The 20,432-nt window shown below is 39.5% G+C and overlaps 1 protein-coding gene across 1 annotated transcript in view; it reads right to left on the bottom strand.

Annotated features, from left to right (window-relative positions):
• Positions 1–20,432, bottom strand: part of csmd3b (CUB and Sushi multiple domains 3b) — an 815,905-nt gene that overhangs the window by 447,494 nt on the left and 347,979 nt on the right. Inside the window, exon 4 of the mRNA XM_061908578.1 lies at positions 16,170–16,367. Coding sequence (XP_061764562.1) covers positions 16,170–16,367 — 198 coding nt within the window. The remainder of the gene's footprint in view (positions 1–16,169; positions 16,368–20,432) is intronic.

The following is a 20,432-nucleotide window of genomic DNA, read 5'->3' as shown; positions in this document are numbered from 1 at the left end:
TGTTTTTTTTGTGTTCATGGCGTCTCAGAATGTTAAGCATTTTTTTGTGTGTGACAAAAAATACCATTTTAAAATGGTGAAAAACGTGATGAATTATCAAATATATGTTAAATTATTGGACAACATATCAATATTTGAATATATTTGCATCTATTTAAAATATATATTATAAATTATTTAGTAATATTATGAATAACAACAGTAAATAAAATGCAAAAAAAAACATCAAATCATTTGCCTTGAAGTTGTGATTTTCAAACTATTTACATGTTTTTTTCCTATTGGCGGACTCTTCCTAGGGTAATGATCTGATTTGTACCGAATTCAAAATATACATAGTACAAAGATGAGGGGAAGTTAAATCGCACATGTTGTTCTATTTCTTTAAAACATTTGTGTAAAATATGGCCTTAAACATCGGCAAAGAGTCTCGAAAGAACTTAGACATTGACCTCAAGTTTGATGGAAAATGTGGTCCAAATTAATAAAAGCCATAAAATAAAAAGTAATTTTATTTTTCAATTTTTTTTTTTACTTCTTAGTGAAATGCAACAATATATATGTATAATCAAGATGAATGCATTATTAACTGGAAAAGGGCTACAAAAATGAAATAAAATGACATCACAGTGTAGCCCACCAGGCATCTTCTAATTGTTTATTTGACATGATACGAGTGTGTTGCATAAATGTTGGAATAATAATCATGCTCACTCAAATTAAATATTTTAGATTCGATTTTACGGATTCCTTTGATGTAGAGAAAATAACAACACTGATTCTGCCAAGTTGCGGACTTCATACTGTAAAAATAGAAGAAAGCGATCCTTTTGGGCCAATGTTGACATCACAAATACTGTTTGAACACAATCCAAATAAAAATGTGACCCTGTGTTCTGAGCACACAAAAAATTTAGTTTTATCGGACTCGAAATAAAATCTCTGTCCTGGGTTCTGGCCTTGTCATAACTACAATTTATTGTCGGAGCAAAAACAGCCAAAAGCCTTCATGCTGCTGCCCCATGTTGATGGTGGTAGCTTAGCCCCGGTTAGCCCAGCTGACAGAATGACAGAGACATTCCTAATCCAGCAATGACAAGTTGCTTTTCCTCCCAGCCGACATTCCATCAATGCTGCTGCTCCTTGGAACCACCCATCAATTGACACACAGCTGAAAATGTTCATACAACTTAACAAGGTTCTTTATTGCTTTTACGCGCAAATTTCTTTGGACCAGCCAACACTTGGCTAGGTGTTGTGTTCAATAAATCAATGGCGAGGAATTAAATACAGAGTTATGCGTCTGCAAAACGTCTGAAATGTTATATTAGAATTTTAAAAACTTCATGTTAGCCATGGACAGGACAAATTATTGCATCATAAAACATTTAAAGTTGAAGGCACAAAGCCATGTTTTTTCGGATTTGGAAACAATCCGTTACAAGGATAGTTGATGGAATTCAAAATTTGTTGAAATACGTCAAACCTATTATAATCATACAAACCTATTCAGCTTAGAGAGCTGTTTTAACCTTCAAGTGATTGAACAAGCATAAAAACATTGTGACAGACAATTGTCAGAACTGTTAATGATAGCCAGGGGTGTCAAACTCGTTTTCATTGAGGGCCACATTGCAGTTATGGCTGCCCTACAAGGACTGTGTAAAAGTCAATGTTATATAAATGTATATGGATTTTTTTCTTGCCATTTTACGCAATTGTGGTGCATTGTGTAAGATTAATTTTAATTAAGTATTTATCTATTATTTATTAACTATATATATATATATATATATATATATATATATAGTGGTAGAGCGCAATATGTAGGTGTGGGAAAAAATCACAAGACTACTTCATCTCTACAGAACTGTTTCATGAGGGGTTCCCTCAATCATCAGGAAAATCTCCTGATGATTGAGGGAACCCCCCATGAAACAGTTCTGTAGAGATGAAGTAGTCTTGTGATTTTTCCCACACATATATATATATATATATATATATATGTCTTGATTGGATTATCCAGAGAATAGTGCTCGATACCGTGGTAGAGCGCAATATGTAGGTGTGGGAAAAAATCACAAGACTACTTCATCTCTACAGAACTGTTTCATGAGGGGTTCCCTCAATTGAAGGAACCCCCCATGAAACAGTTCTGTAGAGATGAAGTAGTCTTGTGATTTTTCCCACACCTACACACATATATATATATATATATATATATATATATATATATATATATATATATATTTTTTTTTTTTTTTTTACATGTACTTAGAACAAAAATCTATAGATTTTACACAATTGCGATGCATTGTGTAATATTGATTTGAATTAACTAAGTATTTACCTATTATTTATTAACTATTATTATACTCTGTACTTCGGCTTCCTCTCATTTCCAAAGACATGCACCTGGGGATAGGTTGATTGGCAACACTAAATTGGCCCTAGTGTGTGAATGTGAGTGTGAATGTTGTCTGTCTATCTGTGTTGGCCCTGCGATGAGGTGGCTACTTGTCTAGGGTGTACTCCGCCTTCTGCCCGATTGTAGCTGAGATAGGCACCAACGCCACCCGCGATCCCAAAGGGAATAAGCGGTAGAAAATGGATGGATGGATGAGCTTTTTTTTTTTTTTACCTGCACTTAAAATAAAAATCCATAGATTTTATAGTAAAAGATCAGTTCCCAAAACTTTACCGTACAATTTATGTTAGTTTTCACAGAATTAAAACAGTGCCACTTTTTTCAATGGAAAATGTATTGTTTTACGGTTTATTACTGTAAATGGAAAAATGGTCCCATAGTTGTTTTTAAACGTTTTGTTTTTTTACGTAAACTCTATTCAATGTACAATTTACCCAAACTCTATTCAATGTACAATTTACCCAACAGGCACACTACATGGACACAACGTGGATTATACATTCATATTTTTTCAAACTGACTTTGAAACAACGTTCCAAAATAGTTGTGTTCGTAAATACAGACAACTTTAATGTCTAACGTTGGATCCACGTTGTTGTTTTGGAAATGAATGAACAAATTTCAATTGCTCCAATCAATATCACAACCTGACATTGTATAAGCTTCATCAAAAAGCATCTTTTTAAACTTTTTTTTTGTTTTGGAAGAATATTGACTGGGAAACATCCAAAATTCACTGTTCAAATCAACGTAACAACCCAATGTTGATTAAACGCCGACATAAAGTATGTTATTCAACGTTAAGTTTGAGTTGCTCAAAGTCAGGACCCAATTTAACAAGTTATTAATGTTGTTTTAATGTCGTGTGCCTGCGGGGTACTGGATAACTTGTACGATAGATTACTTGTTGCATTATTAGATACAAAAGTAAAAAAAATATGCTTTTACATGTAGTACATTGATTTGTTTCTGTCAAAATGTAAAGGACAAATTCATTTAATAAAACAACTCTAAAGTACTTTATTGACAAATAATATTTCTCGGCTTTCGTGGGCCCTTTATAAAGGGATGTGGCGAGCCAGATCCGGCCCCTGGGGCCTTGAGTCTGACACCTGTGATTTAAACAATTTACTCCTTATTATGTCCTATACTTGTTTTTACCAGCTATAAAATGAAAACAATAGTCAAAAATGTAAAATACTCTCAATATAGCATAAAAAATACCTGAAATGTTTTATACTGAAGTATATGGTCCTGCAGTACTAAGATCTAAACAATATGTGCCAAAAAATAGTGTGCATAAACTATAAATTGTTGTACTACTTGTCGGCTTGTTGAGGTTGATCTGCTAAGACTCTGTGTGCAAAAAATGGTGCTGCCATTTTGAAATTAGGTTTTTGTGTGGACTACAGCGGCTGTCACCATGGAGATACTTATTTATTTCCACACCCATGTTATCGTGCTCTTCAACCTTTGCTGTTTCGCAAAATTGTAGAACATTCGGCACACATCTATAATTTGTACCACCCTTTCTGCTGTATAGACATAATCTATTTTTAGCATGTCAAAGGTGCGCTGTGGAGGGCCACACGACCGCTGTTTTTGCCACAACACTGACATTAACCACAATGGCGCTCTTCTATGATCCAGTGGCAAGAAAATATTGCACGTTGCACATTTTTTTCATGTGGGTGTGATATTAGTAATATATATGAAAAACGAACGCCATTCGAATAAGAGACATTTGTTGGTTATGTTTGCTGGGTAGTTATGTTGAATATTTTTATTTCTGAAAAAAATATGTCGACACGGCATTCCATGGTCTGTCATATTGAGAGTGCCTACTTCTGACCACAGTATGGCCATTTGTGCATACCTGTGTGAGTTTGCACGCACATGTTCTAAGTTATACATACAGATGCTAAACAATTTTAGTTTTGATAAATCACACTGGGAGTGCTAAATGATTATACAGTATTTGCATCTCCTCCCCCTACTGTCTTGGGTGTTCTGAAAATCAGCATATATTCTGCATATTGTTTGTTTTGATGATTTAAAAGAATCAATCCATGTCTAGGAACGGCTGGGATAGGACACTGAGAAGGACCTGCAGTAAAAAATGGATGTAATGAATCCTCTGCACACAAAGTTAGTAGATAAGCTTTGCGTGCGCCATCAAAATTGCATGTTTTGAAACCTTCAGTAGATCAGGCTCTATGTGTATTAGGTTTGCAAATTCCTGGTAAAAAAAAATCCATCATTGCAAAAAACTCGGTAGAGGTGAATGGTTCTTTTCCAACCACTTCATATCTCATATTACTGACACCTACAGGACGAGTGTGGAACTGGAAGGCCAACTTGACAGTCAAATATACTGTACTGTCAAAGCTCCAATTAACACATCAACAAAGTTAATCATGGAGTATCCCATGGTCCCTTGGTGCCCTAAATAGCGCTCGGTCATTAAACATTGGCGTCAAAAGCTGTGGCTGTAGGCAACCTCCTGATGTAATGTGTTTTAATATGTATCCACAACTTTGCACAAGTCTCATGATAAATAAATAAATGATAAATGGGTTGTACTTGTATAGCACTTTTCTACCTTCAAGGTACTCAAAGTGCTTTGACACTACTTCCACATTCACCCATTCACACACACATTCACACACTGATGAAGGGAGTAGTTTAACTCAGAAAAAACAGAAATCCTTAGCTGTGTTTCTATTGGAGTTTTTCGCAAAATAAAAGCAATATTTCCAAGATTTCGACAAAGTACATTTGCGGCTTGTAGGTGTTTCCATTAAAGGGTGTTTCCGTCACGAAGCGTAATTCTCGTAAAATCTCATCCCCCGAGACTCCACTATGAGGAAGATATTGCACCCAAAGCTGTCGCCGTGATGTCAATAGAAGATGAAGGCAGCGGGTGATCACTTAAAGTTAAAGTCCTAACGATAGTCACATACACACAAGGTGTGGTGGAATTACCCTCTGCATTTGACCCATCCCCTTGTTCCACCCCTTGGGAGGTGAGGGGGGCAGTCAACCGCAGCGGCCCGGGAATCATATAGATGATTTAACCCCCAATTCCAACCCTTGATGCTGAGTGCTAAGCAGGGAGCAATGGTTCCCATTTTTTTAGTCTATGGTATGACTCAGCTGGGGTTTGAACTCACGACCATCCAGTCTCAGGGCGGACACTCTAACCACATGGCCACTGAGAAGGTAGTAAACGCAACATCCTTACAGCCCTCTTGACACTTGTTTGGGTACGTGGGTCTCTCTAAGCATGCCGACTGATCGGAAACTTACGGCCCCCTCGACACATGTTCGGGCATGTGGTTCTCTCCAAGCCTGCGAGTCGGCCTCTATTGACGGGAAGGGACCCGCGAGACGACCCGGTGCATCGGTGCCGTCTCACCAGAAGCGAGACAAGACGACCCGTCTACCCTCGTTGTCCTGCATCGGTGACCTCTTTTTTGAAAAAAAAAGCTTTTGCGAAACATTTCCCGTCTCTAAAAAAAACACATGAAAGCGCAAAAATGTTTTAGCGAGATTTAAAGGCCTACTGAAATTAGATTTTCTTATTTAAACGGGGATAGCAGGTCCAGTCTATGTCATACTTGATCATTTCGCGATATTGCCATATTTTTGCTGAAAGGATTTAGTAGAGAACATCCACGATAAAGTTTGCAACTTTTGGTGCTGACAAAAAAAGCCCTTGCGACGATGACGTCGCAAATGTGGGGGCTCCCCACATACTCACATTGATTTTAATGGGAGCCTCCAACAAAAAGTGCTATTCGGACCGAGGAAACGACAATTTCCCCATTAATTTGAGCGAGGATGAAAGATTCGTGTTTGAGGATATTAATAGCGACGGACTAGGAAAAAAAAAAAATGCGATTGCATTGGGACAGATTCAGATGTTTTTAGACACATTTACTAGGATGATTCTGGGAAATGCTTTATCTTTCTATTGTGTTGCTAGTGTTTTAGTGAGTTTAACAGTACCTGATAGTCAAAGGTGTGTCTCCACGGGTGTGTTGACGGCAATGTCACAGGGGAGACGACGGCAGCTATGGACGGCACAAGCTCAGCTGATCTCCGGTAAGAAGCGACTTTTTACCACAATTTTCTCCCCGAAACCTGCTGGTTGACATTCTGTCGTGATTCATGATCGCTTGACCGCGCTCTGATCCATAGGAAAGTTTCACCTCCAGGAATTTTAAACAAGGAATCACCGTGTGTTTGTGTGGCTAAAGGCTAAAGCTTCCCAACTCCATCTTTCTACTTTGACTCATCCAATATTAATTGAACAAATTGCAAAAGATTCAGCAACACAGATGTCCAAAATACTGTGTAATTATGCCGTTAAAGCAGAGAACTTTTAGCTGTATGTGTGTGCAGCGCTCATATTTCCTAGAAATCTGTGACGTCTTGCGTACACGTCATCATTACACAACGTCTTCTAGAAGAAACTCTGCGGGAAATTTTAAATTGCGATTTAGTAAACTAAAAAGGCCGTATTGGCATGTGTTGCAATGTTAATATTTCATCATTGATATATAAACTATCAGACTGCGTGGTGGGTAGTAGTGGGTTTCAGTAGGCCTTTAAGAGTTTTTTTTGAAATATGGGTGTTTCCATTACCTGTTTCTTATTACGATATATAGGTTTTGCGCAATTCTGAAGGTAATGAAAACGCAGCCACTGTCTTTGGCCCACAGAAGCAAAGAGAAACTACTATCAGTCACCTTGAGACCATAAACCTGAAACCTAATAATCAGGTTAGAAATCTGGGGGTTAAAATGGACTCTGACTTGAACTTGAACAGCCACAATAAATCAATGACATCAGCAGCTTTTTCCCACCTGAAAAAAACATTGCCAAAATCAGAGGAAGAATGTTTAAATCAGCCCTTGTCTCCAGCAGGTTAGACTACTGTAAAGGCCTTCTCACTGGGTTCTCTAGGGTTGTCCCATTATCAATAATTTGGTACTGGTACCGTTTCCAAAATGTATTTTGACACTTTTCAAAATAAAGGGGACAGCAAAAAATGTCATTATTGGCTTTATTTTAACAGGACATCTCATGATACATTAAATATACCTTTCTTATTGCAATTAAAGAATAGTTTTGTAATTAAATAAAAATAGTGAACATACGAGACAACTTGTCGTTTATTAGTAAGTAAGCAAACAGGTTTCAAAGGCTCCTAATTAGTCTGCTGACATATGCAGTAACATATTGTCGCATTTCTAGTTGTGTCATTTTGTCAAAATTATAATGGACGAGTGGTAGAAAATGGATTATTAAGATACTTGTTAATATCTGCTCACTTTCTGTTTCAACATGCTCTATCTACACTTCTGTTAAAATGTAATAATACCTTATTCTTCTGTTGTTTGGATACTGTACATTAGTTTTGGGTGAAACTAAAATTTTGGGTGTCAATCCAATATTAAGTAATTACAAGGTAATTCATTGGTCATAATTAAAGTCCTCCTGTATTTAGGGACATGTTTCCTGAGTTTATGAACAATAAACAAATGAACAAAAATGTTCTGATAATAAAAAATATCGATGTATGTCTATCTGTGTTGGCCCTGTGATGAGGTGACGACTTGTCCTGGGTGTACACCGCCTTCCGCCCGAATGCAGCCGAGGTAGGCTCCAGCACCCCCCGCGACCCAACAAGGTTACAAGCGGTAGGAAATGGATGGATGGATATAATATTGACAAAATACAGCTCTTGTACTTGGTATTGTTACAATCGACATTTGTAAGGATCCATCTTTTTGTTTCATTGGGGAGTGCTATCTTGCTTTTAGCGGTTAGCTATTGTATCCTCCTACGGTGTGTAGTGAAACATGTTTACCTAATCCTCGTCCTACAGGTATGATACTTGTCAGAAATGTACCTTATTTGTCGCCATGGAGACAAGGATTAGTGATTTTGAAGTAGCTGAAACAGTATAGAGTGATTTTAGCCGCTAGCTAGTTACGAGTAGCTATGTTTTAAAGCACTGCTATCAGGGTTCATAGCGCCATGTACAAAACCCAAAACCAGTGAAGTTGGCACGTTGTGTAAATCGTAAATGAAAACAAAATACAATGATTTGCAAATCCTTTTCAACCTATGTTCAATTGAATAAACTGCATAGACAAGATACTTAATGTTCGATCTGAAAACGTAGTTATGTTTTGCTAATAATGGCTAATTTTCCAAACAACGTTATCATGGGCGCCCGCTTATTTCAGCAAGACAATGCTAAGTCACGTGTTACAACTACGTGGCTTCATAGAAAAGACTGCGGGTACTAGACTGTCCTGCCTGTTGGCCAGACCTGTCTCCCGTTGAAAATGTGTGGCGCAATATGAAGCCTAAAATACTGGAGACCCCAGACTGTTGAACAACTTAATCCGTATATCAAGAAAGAATGGTAAATAATTCCACCTGAAAAGCTTCAAAAATTGGTCTGTCCAATTCTCAAACGTTTACTGAGTGTTGTTAAAAGGAAAGACCATGTAACACAGTGGTAAAAATGCCCCTCTGCCATCTTTTGTGCAATGTGTAGCAACCATAAAATTCTAAGTGAATGATTATTTGCAAAAAATATATATGTTTCTCATATGTGGGGGGGTTGCCCACACATGCGGTCCTCTCTAAGGTTTCTCATAGTCATCATGGTCGACGTCCCACTGGGGTCAGTTTTTCCTTGCCCTTATGTGGGCTCTACCGAGTATGTCGTTGTGGTTTGTGCAGCCCTTTGAGCCACTTGTGATTTAGGGCTATATAAATAAACGTTGATTGATTGATTGATGATATTTTGTGTAATTATAACAATAATACAACATTATAAAATACATTATTTACAGGACGTAATTGACCCTGCTACACTCTTATAGCGCTTTTCTACATTTTTTTTTTGTTAAGGAAGTCAAAGCGTTTTGACACTATTTCCACATTCACCCATTCACACACACATTCACACACTGATGGCGGGAGCTGCCATGCAAGGCGCTAACCACGACCCATCAGGAGCAAGGGTGAAGTGTCTTGCTCAAGGACACAACAGCCATGACGAGGGTTGGTAGAAGCAGGGGATTGAACCAGGAACCCTCGGTTTGCTGGCACGGCAACTCTCCGAACCCTGCCACACCGTCCCCATTAATACAGTCACAGGGAGAACATGCAAACTCCACACAGAAAGCTCCCGGGGATCGAACCGAGGACCTTCTTATTATGAGGCACACGCACTAACCCCTGTAGGCAAACTTTATTGATGTACAACGGAAATTGTTTGATCACAATAGTTCAATTGGAATAATAAAAAGCATAAAAGAAGACTTAAAAGCAGTAAAAAGGGGGAATAATAAACAATACTAATCATCTCGCTTCACTATTATTGCCCGCTTCCAATTTAGATCTCATCCTCGTAACTGCCCTGACTAATACACTTCATAAAATAAAGACTAGCGCGAGTATAGGAAGCAACTTGGGTTTATTTTTTTTAATCCTTTAGCCGTTCCCATGCTGTGCCTCTCCACCGAGTGTCCCAAACACAAACACGACCTCATTAGTATGTGATGAAAAGTGACAGGTGACGATGACAGAGAAGGCGTCAAAATAAAACAGGCCACACGTTTTCTCCACAGCGTCGCAGCATGAGACCGACTCACGCTCAGCTTCATAACAACACCAGACACGCAGACCCGGAATGAAGGCCATTAATTGCTCACACGCGCCGCGACGACACAGTCGGCGTCAATCACCCGCCGCCCATTTCAGGCAAGCTGCTGCAGGGAGAGACACTGTGAGTACAGGTGGTTTCATGCCAACATTTAATGTTCGGGGGTGGGGGGTGGTCCCGGTCGGCCACAGCAGCGGGGTGGGGGTTTCCGGCATGATCAAACTAAATCAAATACAAGCCAGGCTCGGAGGACGTCGCTTGTGAGGGTACGGCTTGACAGGACAACAAGTAGACAAAAGAGCAATTCATGTTTCATACGTCAAACAAGTTGGCTCTCTAAGCCAGAGGTTCTCAAATGGGGGTATGTGTACCCCTGGGGGTACTTGAAGGCATGCCAAGGGGTACGTGAGATTTTTTCAAAATACTCTAAAAATAGCAACAATTCTATATTGAATCGAATCGTGGGACACCCAAAGATTCACTGTGATTACCCGCAAAATGATTCATTACTTATCGTGTTACGCAATGTCAGCTAAGATTTATCTGAGAGCCAGATGCAGTCATCAAAAGAGCCACACCCGGCTTTAGAACCATATGTTTTCTACCCATGTTTTAGGGGAACTTACTTTTTGTTCATTTTTGTTTTAAGCATTAGATACCTTTTTACCTCCACGCTGCCTCCCGCTGTTGTCTTCATATTGTGATCATGACAAACCATGTTCCCGATGTCTACAAAGCAATTAGCTACCTGTGTCACAACAAGGCTTGGACGTGGATTGTTTCTTCGATGCAGATGAGAATCAGCACGAGTGCGGCGTGGACGTGAGTACATGGTTTTTTATTTAATAAACAAATAAACAACAAAAGGCGCTCACAATGGAGGAAGAAACTTGGCTAAACAGTACAAACGTGAAACAAAAACACTTGCTCGATTGGCATGAATGAACTATGAACAGAAACAGCACGATGGCATGACTATATACAAACAAAACAAAACTAGCACTGTGGCATAAATACACAAACTTACACGGCATGGAACTGTGGACGAGGGCGTGAAGGTTGGGTGCAGCATGGATAGGGTGCGTTCGAGTGTGAAGATGCCAGGACGAAGACAAGAAAAAGAGTGACTTAAATAGTTATGATCATTAGTGAAAACAGGTGTGAGGCTGAGAACAGGGACGTGACAGGTGAAAACTAATGAGTTGGCATGGAAACAAACAAAACCAGGAAGTGCAAAACGTGATTGAATGTCCAAAACTAAACATAGCATGACCAAAACCAAAACATAACTTACAGGCGTGAACCTGCTGCCGCCTTCTGATAATGAAGACGATAACACTATTATAATTATATATTATGACTATTATAATAATATATTATGATTATAAATACTGGTTTGCATACTAGTGTGCCGTGGCGCAGTGGTTGAAAAATACTGGTTTAATGCACCACGTCAGAATTAATGCATGCACAGATAAAACATCTAGCAGAATCTCTACAAAATTGGAAGAAAATACAATCAGGTGGCACAAAAATAATGTTTATTATACCCGAGCCTAACAGTAAATCTTAGTTCATTAAGTTATTTAAAATATACATTTATCTGCACTAGATGGCTGCATCCAGCGGGGGCACTGTTGGTTCAGTGTCAACAAGCTCGCTGCCTAGAGAAGTTTTTAGCTAACTTTGCTACAATTGTACAAGGAAGAAGTTAGTTGTTCATCAGGGTAAAATATAACTTGAAGACTTCGACCGGAATGCGAAGATATTGTTCACTAACTTGAACAACAACATTTAGGACGGTGATTGTAAAGTTTTAAAATGTAATTATTTAGTGTGATTAGCATCTATTAAACATGTTTTACTTCAGCAAAAAAAATATTTGTCGGATTGAGCACTAATATAAAAATAGTGGCACAAAACAACATCTATAAGCAGGAACCTCGATTTACAAACCACAATATGCTTTGGTGTACAAACGTTTCATTCACCCGTTGTGTGCCAGCAGTGCAGCCATTTTTTGCCAGGCAGTACATCCATAACGGGCGGGCTGACTGATTTACGGTGCTCATTCAATCAACAGTTGTTGATTGAATGAGCAGTTTGCTTTTTAAGGGCTTTTAACCTTTTCATAATAGTTTTCGTGTGTTTGCAGTTTGGAAAGTATCCACAACGTTGTCAACAATGCATCGCCCTAACTTCCGCAGAATGCAAAGAAAATCAACCAACAACGTAATGTGGATTTACTGTTTTATTCCTAATCATTGCAGTGGCCTGGCTGTTAAAGATAAGGAGTTTTGTGATGTCAAACAGTGATGCACCACAGGGCTAGTGACAGTGTGTGCGTGTGTGCGTGTGTCTGTGTGTGTCGACTGAAAATAAGGACGGTTCTGCTGGTTGCTGTTTTGGCTTTGTTACTAAATAGAACGTTGATCCATTCATCCATCCATTTTCTACCGCTTGTCCCTCTCAGAGTTGCGGGTGTTAACGGGTAGTTGCTGGAACCTATCCCAGTTGCATTCGGGTGAAAGGCGAAATGCCCCCTGGACAAGTCGCCACCACATTGCAGGGCCAATACTTGGTAACCCTCTCGATTTTTCCGGGAGACTGCCGAAAATCACCCGGTTGCTACCATTCTCCCGAATTTCTCCCGACTTCCACCCGGACAATAATATCGGGGGCGTACCTTAAAGGCAATGCCTTTAGCGTCCCTTACAGACTGTCGTCATGTCCACTTTTCCTCCGTACATGCAGCGTGTCGGCCCAGTCACAAAATAGGTGCGGTTACTCACACACATGAACGAATGCAAAGCATACTTGGTCAACAGCCATACAGGTCACACTGAGGGTGGACGTATAAACAACATTAACACTATTACAAATATGCGCCACACCGTGACACAACATAAACACAACAAAACAAGTACCCAAAACCCTTTGCAGCACTAACTCTTCCGGGACGCTACAATATACACCCCAGCTACCACCAAACCCGACCCCCCCTAACCCTCCCACCCCACTCATCTCCCGAATTCGGAGGTCTCAAGGCTGTCACACTCACACACTAGGGACCATTTAGTCCATCATTCCCTTATTGTGTTTGTTTGATACACAGTACTGTATAGCACTTTACATTGTCTTTAAAGGCCTACTGAAATGAGATTTTCTCATTTAAACGGGGATAGCAGGTCCATTCTATGTGTCATACTTGATCATTTCGCGATATTGCCATATTTTTGCTGAAAGGATTTAGTAGAGAACATCCACGATAAAGTTCGCAAATGGAGAAAAGCCCTGCCTCTACCGGAAGTCGCAGAAGATGACGTCACATGTTGATGGCTCCTCATATATTCACATTGATTTTAATGGGAGCTTCCAACAAAAACAGCTATTCAGACTGAGAAAACGACAATTTCCCCATTAATTTGAGTGAGGTTGAAAGATTCGTGTTTGACGATATTGATAGCGACAGACTAGAAAAAAAAAATATATATATAACAAGTTAAAAAAAAAAATACGCGATTGCAATCGCGTTACATTGAGACAGATTCATATGTTTTTAGAGACATTTACTAGGATAACTCTGGGAAATCCCTTATCTTTCTATTGTCTTGCTAGTGTTTTAGTGAGTTTAACAATACACTTCCAGTCGGAAGTGTACGTCTACGGCCGGGTGTTGACGCGCAGTGTCTCAGGGAAGTCGACGGCAGCTGTTTGGACGGCACAAGCTCAGCTGATATCCGGTAAGAGGCGACTTTTTAACCACAATTTTCTCACCGAAACCTGCTAGTTGACATGTAGTCGGGATCCAAGTCCGCTGTGATCCATAGTAAAGTTTCACCTCCGTGAATTTTAAACAAGCTTCCCAACTCCTTCTTTCTACTTTGACTTCTCCAATATTAATTGAACAAATTGCAAAATATTCAGCAACACAGATTTCCAAAAATAATTATGCCGTTAAAGCAGACGACTTTTAGCTGTGTGTGTACGCAGCGCTCATACTTCCTAACAGCCCGTGACGTAACGCGTACACGTCATCATTACGCAACGTTTTCAAGAAAAAAATCCCGGGAAATTTAAAATTGCAATTTAATAAACTAAAAAGGCCGTATTGGCATGTGTTGCAATGTTAATATTTCAGCATTGATATATAAACTATCAGACTGCGTGGTGGGTAGTAGTGGGTTTCAGTAGGCCTTTAAAGAGTACAACATTTTACTAAAATGTGGACTTTTGTCGAGACTGAAACCCATTCTTCATATTTACATTGTTTCTTATAGAGAAATTTGCTGCAATATACAAACTTTTTTCCCTGTTAAAGAACCAATTAAATTTGTAAATCGAAGTTACACTATCCTTGGTAATCCATAGTAGTGCTTCTTAACCATAGGGTGTGGCCCATTGTTGTGCCGCGACAGCCCCCTAGAGCAGTGGTTCTCCAATGGGGGTAAGCGCACCCCTGGGGGTACTTGAAGGTGTGCCAGGGGGTACGTGAGATTTTTTTTTAAATATTCTAAAAATAGCAACAATTCAAAAATCCTGTATAAATATATTTATTGAATAATACTTCACAAAATATGAATCTAAGTTCATAAACTGTAAAAAGAAATGCAACAATGCAATATTCAGTGTTGACAGCTAGATTTTTTGTAACATATTAATGTTACCGATTTCTTTTTTTGTGAAGAAATTTTTAGAGTTAAGTTCGTGAATCCAGATGGATCTCTATTACAATCCCCAAAGATGGCACTTTAAGTTGATGATTACTTCTATGTGTAGAAATCTTTATTTATAATTGAATCACTTGTTTATTTTTCAGCAAGTTTTTTGTTATTTTTATATCTTTTTTTCCAAATAGTTCAAGAAAAACCACTACAAATGAGCAATATTTTGCACTGTCATACAATTTGATAAATCAGAAACTGATGACATAGTGCTGTATTTTACATCTTTATCTCTTTTTTTCAACCAAAAATGCTTTGCTCTGATAAGGGGGTACATCACTGAAAAAAGGTTGAGAACCACTGCCCTAGAGGGCCGCCAAAAAATATCTGTTCCTCAGCTGTGTTTCGTATGGACATAGTTGTAATACATTTTTTCAACACATTTTCTTTGGTTTATTTATGAAAGATTATTGCCAATTTTGTAAGACGTTTTATATTTTAGCTCTGCATAATTTTGCCATATATTTGGTTAGTATGTATTTTTGTAATCAGCCTGACCTAAGCATGTGATTAACACATAGTTTCATATCATTTGACAAGGTGTATCCTCTTACACTGTAAACGGGTTAGATATAACTACTAAATACTGTTAAAATCAAATCCTTATTAATATTTGAGTGGAGTCCGGGGCCTTGTGTCGTGGAAAAGCTGGGCCCTGAGGTCAAAAAGTTGAGGAACCCCTGATTTATACTACTATCATGACATCAGGCATTTTCACTGAGGCATCAGCTAAGAATGTGATTAACTTGCTTTTTCTATGACTGTGGAATTGATGAGTTGCATCTTAAAGCAAATGGTACAAAATGTGGTGCAACCAGCGGAGGGGCTGTTGATTCAGTCTCAACAAACTTGTGCTCCAAAGAAGCTATGACAGGTTGAGGGATGATAACACCTATAGACATCATGCACCTGTTCAATACAACTGTGGAGCTAGGAGTTCAGAACATTCAGAGAAAGAAACCTTAGCTAGTTAAAAATAATACAAAAAAAAATAAAAAATATTATTTTCAGATTTGCAAGTACTGAGGTGTTAAAAGTAGCGGAAATGTGGCTGACTTTATATGTGTATCAACCATAAAGGTTGGAAAACGTCAATAACACCAAAATAGATGAAAGCAAAGTGTACTTATTTGTCTGTCTCGCCCACACACACCTTAAGCAAACAAGGACCAACAGCTTCCAAACACTCAGAAAAAACATGCACAGCCTGGGAAGGGCTTTCTCTGCACATTCCTCAAATAGAAGGCGACATTGACGTATGTTGGAATATTTGGATGAAGCCCTTCAGCGCTGCAGGTAAACAAGCATGCTTGGTGGTCTCTACCTCGACAGACGGGGGCGGGGAAGTCCCACACGGCCGTGTTCCCGGCATTGAGGATGCAGGTGAGCGTGGCGTGTCCGTCCAGGACGTAACCGGACACGCAGCTGTAGCGTACGCTGTCCCCCACAGCGAAGCGGCCGCCGCCGTTCAGCACCGCTTTGGGCGGTACGCCAGGGTTCCCGCATGATGAACTGTGGAGCTCTGCGGAGGAGACAAGGAGAACTTAGTTTATTGTATGAGAAAGTCATTTGTGTATATTACATTTTTTTCCTGGCCCCAGACTTAGCCCCCCCTTAGGAGCCCAGTCTGGGGATCATTTTTTTTTTTTTACTCATCCTAAAACCCCTACACCCAGGCAGCGTTTCTGTCACCCTGTACAATGTATGTATGCTCTTGAAAGGTATGTGCTGAAAATTAAATTTTGTTGTACTTGTGCAATGACAACAAAGCGCAATCCTATCTTATCCCATCCTATCCTATCCAGCTTTGCACAACAGTGCAATATTGTAATAGCAGTAAAGGACAAACTGCTGAGTCAGCATTAATAGCTCGAATGAGTTGATTCTAATGAACAGTGCAACATTACTTTCACACTGACAGTTGAGTAGCAACATTTTAAAGCGCATGTAGAGGTAGATAATCCATTAGATGCTGACCACTCATAATTAAAAAAATAAATACATAAACTTGGAAGTTGCCTTCAGCCACAGCTGGTAATGTTTTTGTACACATTAGAGAGCTTGGTAGTTGATTGCATTGTTTTTTTAAACCAGACATAATGACTATAGGACATATTGTGTTTAGTTGAACTTTGTTTGTTTTTCTATATGCTTACATGAAGATAAGACTACTTCCTCAGCTGTTTTGGAAGTAGTTTTCACCAGAAGTGGGCCCAAAAGGAGAGTGGTGTATCCACTTGATCTACTACTTGAATCCCTTAGGGGTGATGGACGGCTGAGCAGCGCTTTGGATAGCAGCAGCCTACCACCATAGCCCTCACTCCCTCTGTTGCAAGTTTTGTGGATTCTATGTAACATGGGTTTATGGCTATTGAGTTTTTTTTTTTCTTGGCCTCAGTCTGGACCCCCTGCAAAGGAGCCCAGTTTGACACCGAACCTTTTTTTTTTTTTTACTCAGGCAACTCCCCCCATCCCCAACAGCGTTTATCATTTTCCCTACTTGGCAGCGTTCCTGTTCTGTCTCCCTGTAAATGTGTTGGATGGGATTGTGCTAAAAAAAATGAATTTCCCCTCAGGGATTAATAAAGTATATGATTGAATGATTGATTGATTGATTGATTGATTCATTGCATTAATCCATCTATCCGTTTTCTACCGCTTGTCCCTTTAGGAGTCGCGGGGCGTGCTGGAGCCTATCTCAGCTGCATTCGGGCGGAAGGCGGGGAACACCCTGGACAGACAACATTCACACTCACATTCACACACTAGGGCCAATTTAGTGTTGCCAATCAACCTATCCCCAGGTGCATGTCTTTGGAAGTGGGAGGACGCCGAAGAACCCGGAGGGAACCCACGCAGTCACGGGAAGAACAAGCAAACTCCACACAGAAAGATCCCGAGCCCGGGATTTAACTCAAGACTACTCAGGACCTTCGTATAGTGAGGCACATACACTAACCCCTGTACCACCGTGCTGCCCAAACTTCTTTTTTTTTTTCCACATTCACACATTCACACACTGATGGGGGTAGCTGCCATGCAAGGCCATGAACACGACTCATCAGGAGCAATGGTGAAGTGTCTTGCTCAAGGACACAATGGACGTGACTAGGTTGGTAGTAGGTGAGGATTGAACAAGGAACCTTTAGATGGCTGGCACGGCCACTCTCGCAACCGCGCCACGCCGCCCCCATTGCATAAAATAAAGCCCAGATAAAGCCAATTTTGGACCCAGACTCGTCGTAGTGTTTTACCCTTTCATCCAAATGGATAATAGCACAATGTCCAGACAAAAGTTTAATTGTGACATATGAAAACAAATTAGTACTAGTACTAAAAGTCCTAATAAGAATTGAAGTAAGAGGTTACAAATGACAGTTATTTTAATATCCAATATGATACCAATATTGGAGCATTACGTGTTGGCTTAAACCGATATCAGCAGGAATCATGGTACATCCTTTATATGTTTAGTAGCGTGGAATTTTAGAAAAGGTTTGATCAAGTGAAATTACTCAGAAAACAATGGTAAGTGTGAAAAACACTTACCATTGTTGAAGTGTATTGATAACTACAGTAAATTCTGGAATGTAAGTCACACTTTTTTTCATATGCTTTAAACCCAGCAGCTTTTAAAATTGTGCGGATAACTTTTTGGAGATTTCTTTGCTGACGATCATTATGCAAAGAGTTTAAGAAAAAACTAAGCAAACACAGTGTATAGGTGTCATATAGTTTGTGCAATGGCGCCATCTTTTGGATAGGTTCGCTCACTGCAGATGCTGCTGTGCTGCACTGCCCTTTTTTTAGACTAAGCCTTTAACCGGAAGTAGAAGTCATGTCCCGTCTTTTAACCATCATATTGATTCATTGTTCCAAGGAGCGTTTTACAGTATAACTTAAACAATTATTACTTACTAAACCATCCCATGTGTGATGTCTGTAAGACTGTTTTCATGTAAATGTGTACATGCTATCAAAGCGTTGTTCGCATTAGCCAGCATGCTATCACGTTTACAAGTGTCTTTGTTCATTTAATTAACTGACAACGGCAATCTTTTTGTACTGTGTCACTTTGTAAATTCACCAAAAATGTCACAAGGACTTATGGAGTCTGTTTTAGCTGATTGGAGAGCTAACTTCCACAGGTAGTGAGTCTATGACGATGACTTCTGTTTTGTCGGTTGAGCTGTTTTTACTGCTGTTACTACTGTTACAGACACTTTTTTGAAAAAAAATTTAGTTTTGGTATTAATAATTTACCAACTATTTCTGCGTAAATAACTAATTTCACAACATGTGAACAGTATAATCAGCTGTTCACCTGGCGAGTTTTTCCTGTGTGATAAATGAGGGTATAAACAAGGAAATTATTATTTAGCTGCCACCTTGTTTTTATTCATACATTACTGCCTTTGCACATGTCAATGTTTTATTTTGTAGGCACAATAAAACAACCCAATATCAGTACTTTGGAGCAATGTTCACACAGTTTAGTATCTGGCTTGTTAACTTCCCGCTGCAGGCGAGCAATAATAGTCATGAACTCTTGGTTGAGGGAGGAGTTGTTTGATGTTGGATGCTGGAAAAAGTTAGATGCGTTGCAATAGTTGGTGATTGACCGGTGGGGTCCCAAAGATCGACGGGTTGGCGAACCCTGAACTAAAGCTTAGTTGCTCTACTTAGTGGCCAAGTTGGTGAACTACAGTTTCACTACACCTTCAACAAACATTTTTGGCATGTTTAAATATAAATCGCCTTAAATTGTGACATGTGTTGCCGATGCAAAAAAAATATTTTAGTGGGGCGGCTGACAAGCGGTGATAAATCAAGTGCCTCCTGGTGGGATAGAATAGCATTACATCAGTAGTTGCAATTCATCTTGATGAGCGAAAATGAGTGTGAGTCCTCTGGGAAGTCAGACTGTTATAACAGTCTGCCAAGAGCAGACAGAACCCGTGGAGATGAGCAGATGTTTGCCTTCACGTCCCTGCCGTCACGCGCCAGCAAAGACCAGGTCCGACAGACACGGAAGCATTTGCGCTCTTGCTAAAATTGGTGATTTTTACATCCAGAAAGCAAAAGGTAAAAAAAAAAAAAATGCAGTCGCTGGAACGTAACAGACTCTTCTTGACAAGTGTTTCACTCCTGTCGGAGCGCAGGAATTCCCATTGGGAACAGGCGCCATTATGAAAAGTACAACCACAACCAAAGATGTCACATGACATCAAGCTGTTAACAATGTGAGGGGGCAACAGAAAGGTAAATCCAAAAATAAGTAGTGGGGAAAAACAAGTGGAGGTGGAGAGATAACGAGCTGTGTGGGATTGATTTGTCACGTCCTGAAGCAACTGAGGCAAAAAACTGCACGACTTGTCTGTGACCATAAGAGGCGCTGTCAATTCAACTATATTAACATTTGAAGAAGAAGAAGGTGACACAAACTTTAAAGCTACAACCAGACCGACCTCGAATATTGCAGCTTCTCTGAACAGCGCCGACATTGAATCAGATTCAAGAATTAATATATAATATATTGCCAAAAGTATTTGGCCACCTGTCTTGACTCACGTATGAACTTGAAGTG

Source organism: Nerophis ophidion, linkage group LG08, assembly GCF_033978795.1.
Source record: "Nerophis ophidion isolate RoL-2023_Sa linkage group LG08, RoL_Noph_v1.0, whole genome shotgun sequence".
Taxonomy (NCBI): Eukaryota; Metazoa; Chordata; class Actinopteri; order Syngnathiformes; family Syngnathidae; genus Nerophis; species Nerophis ophidion.
Note: the sequence above shows the minus strand (reverse complement) of the source record. Positions and strands in the feature narration are given on the sequence as shown.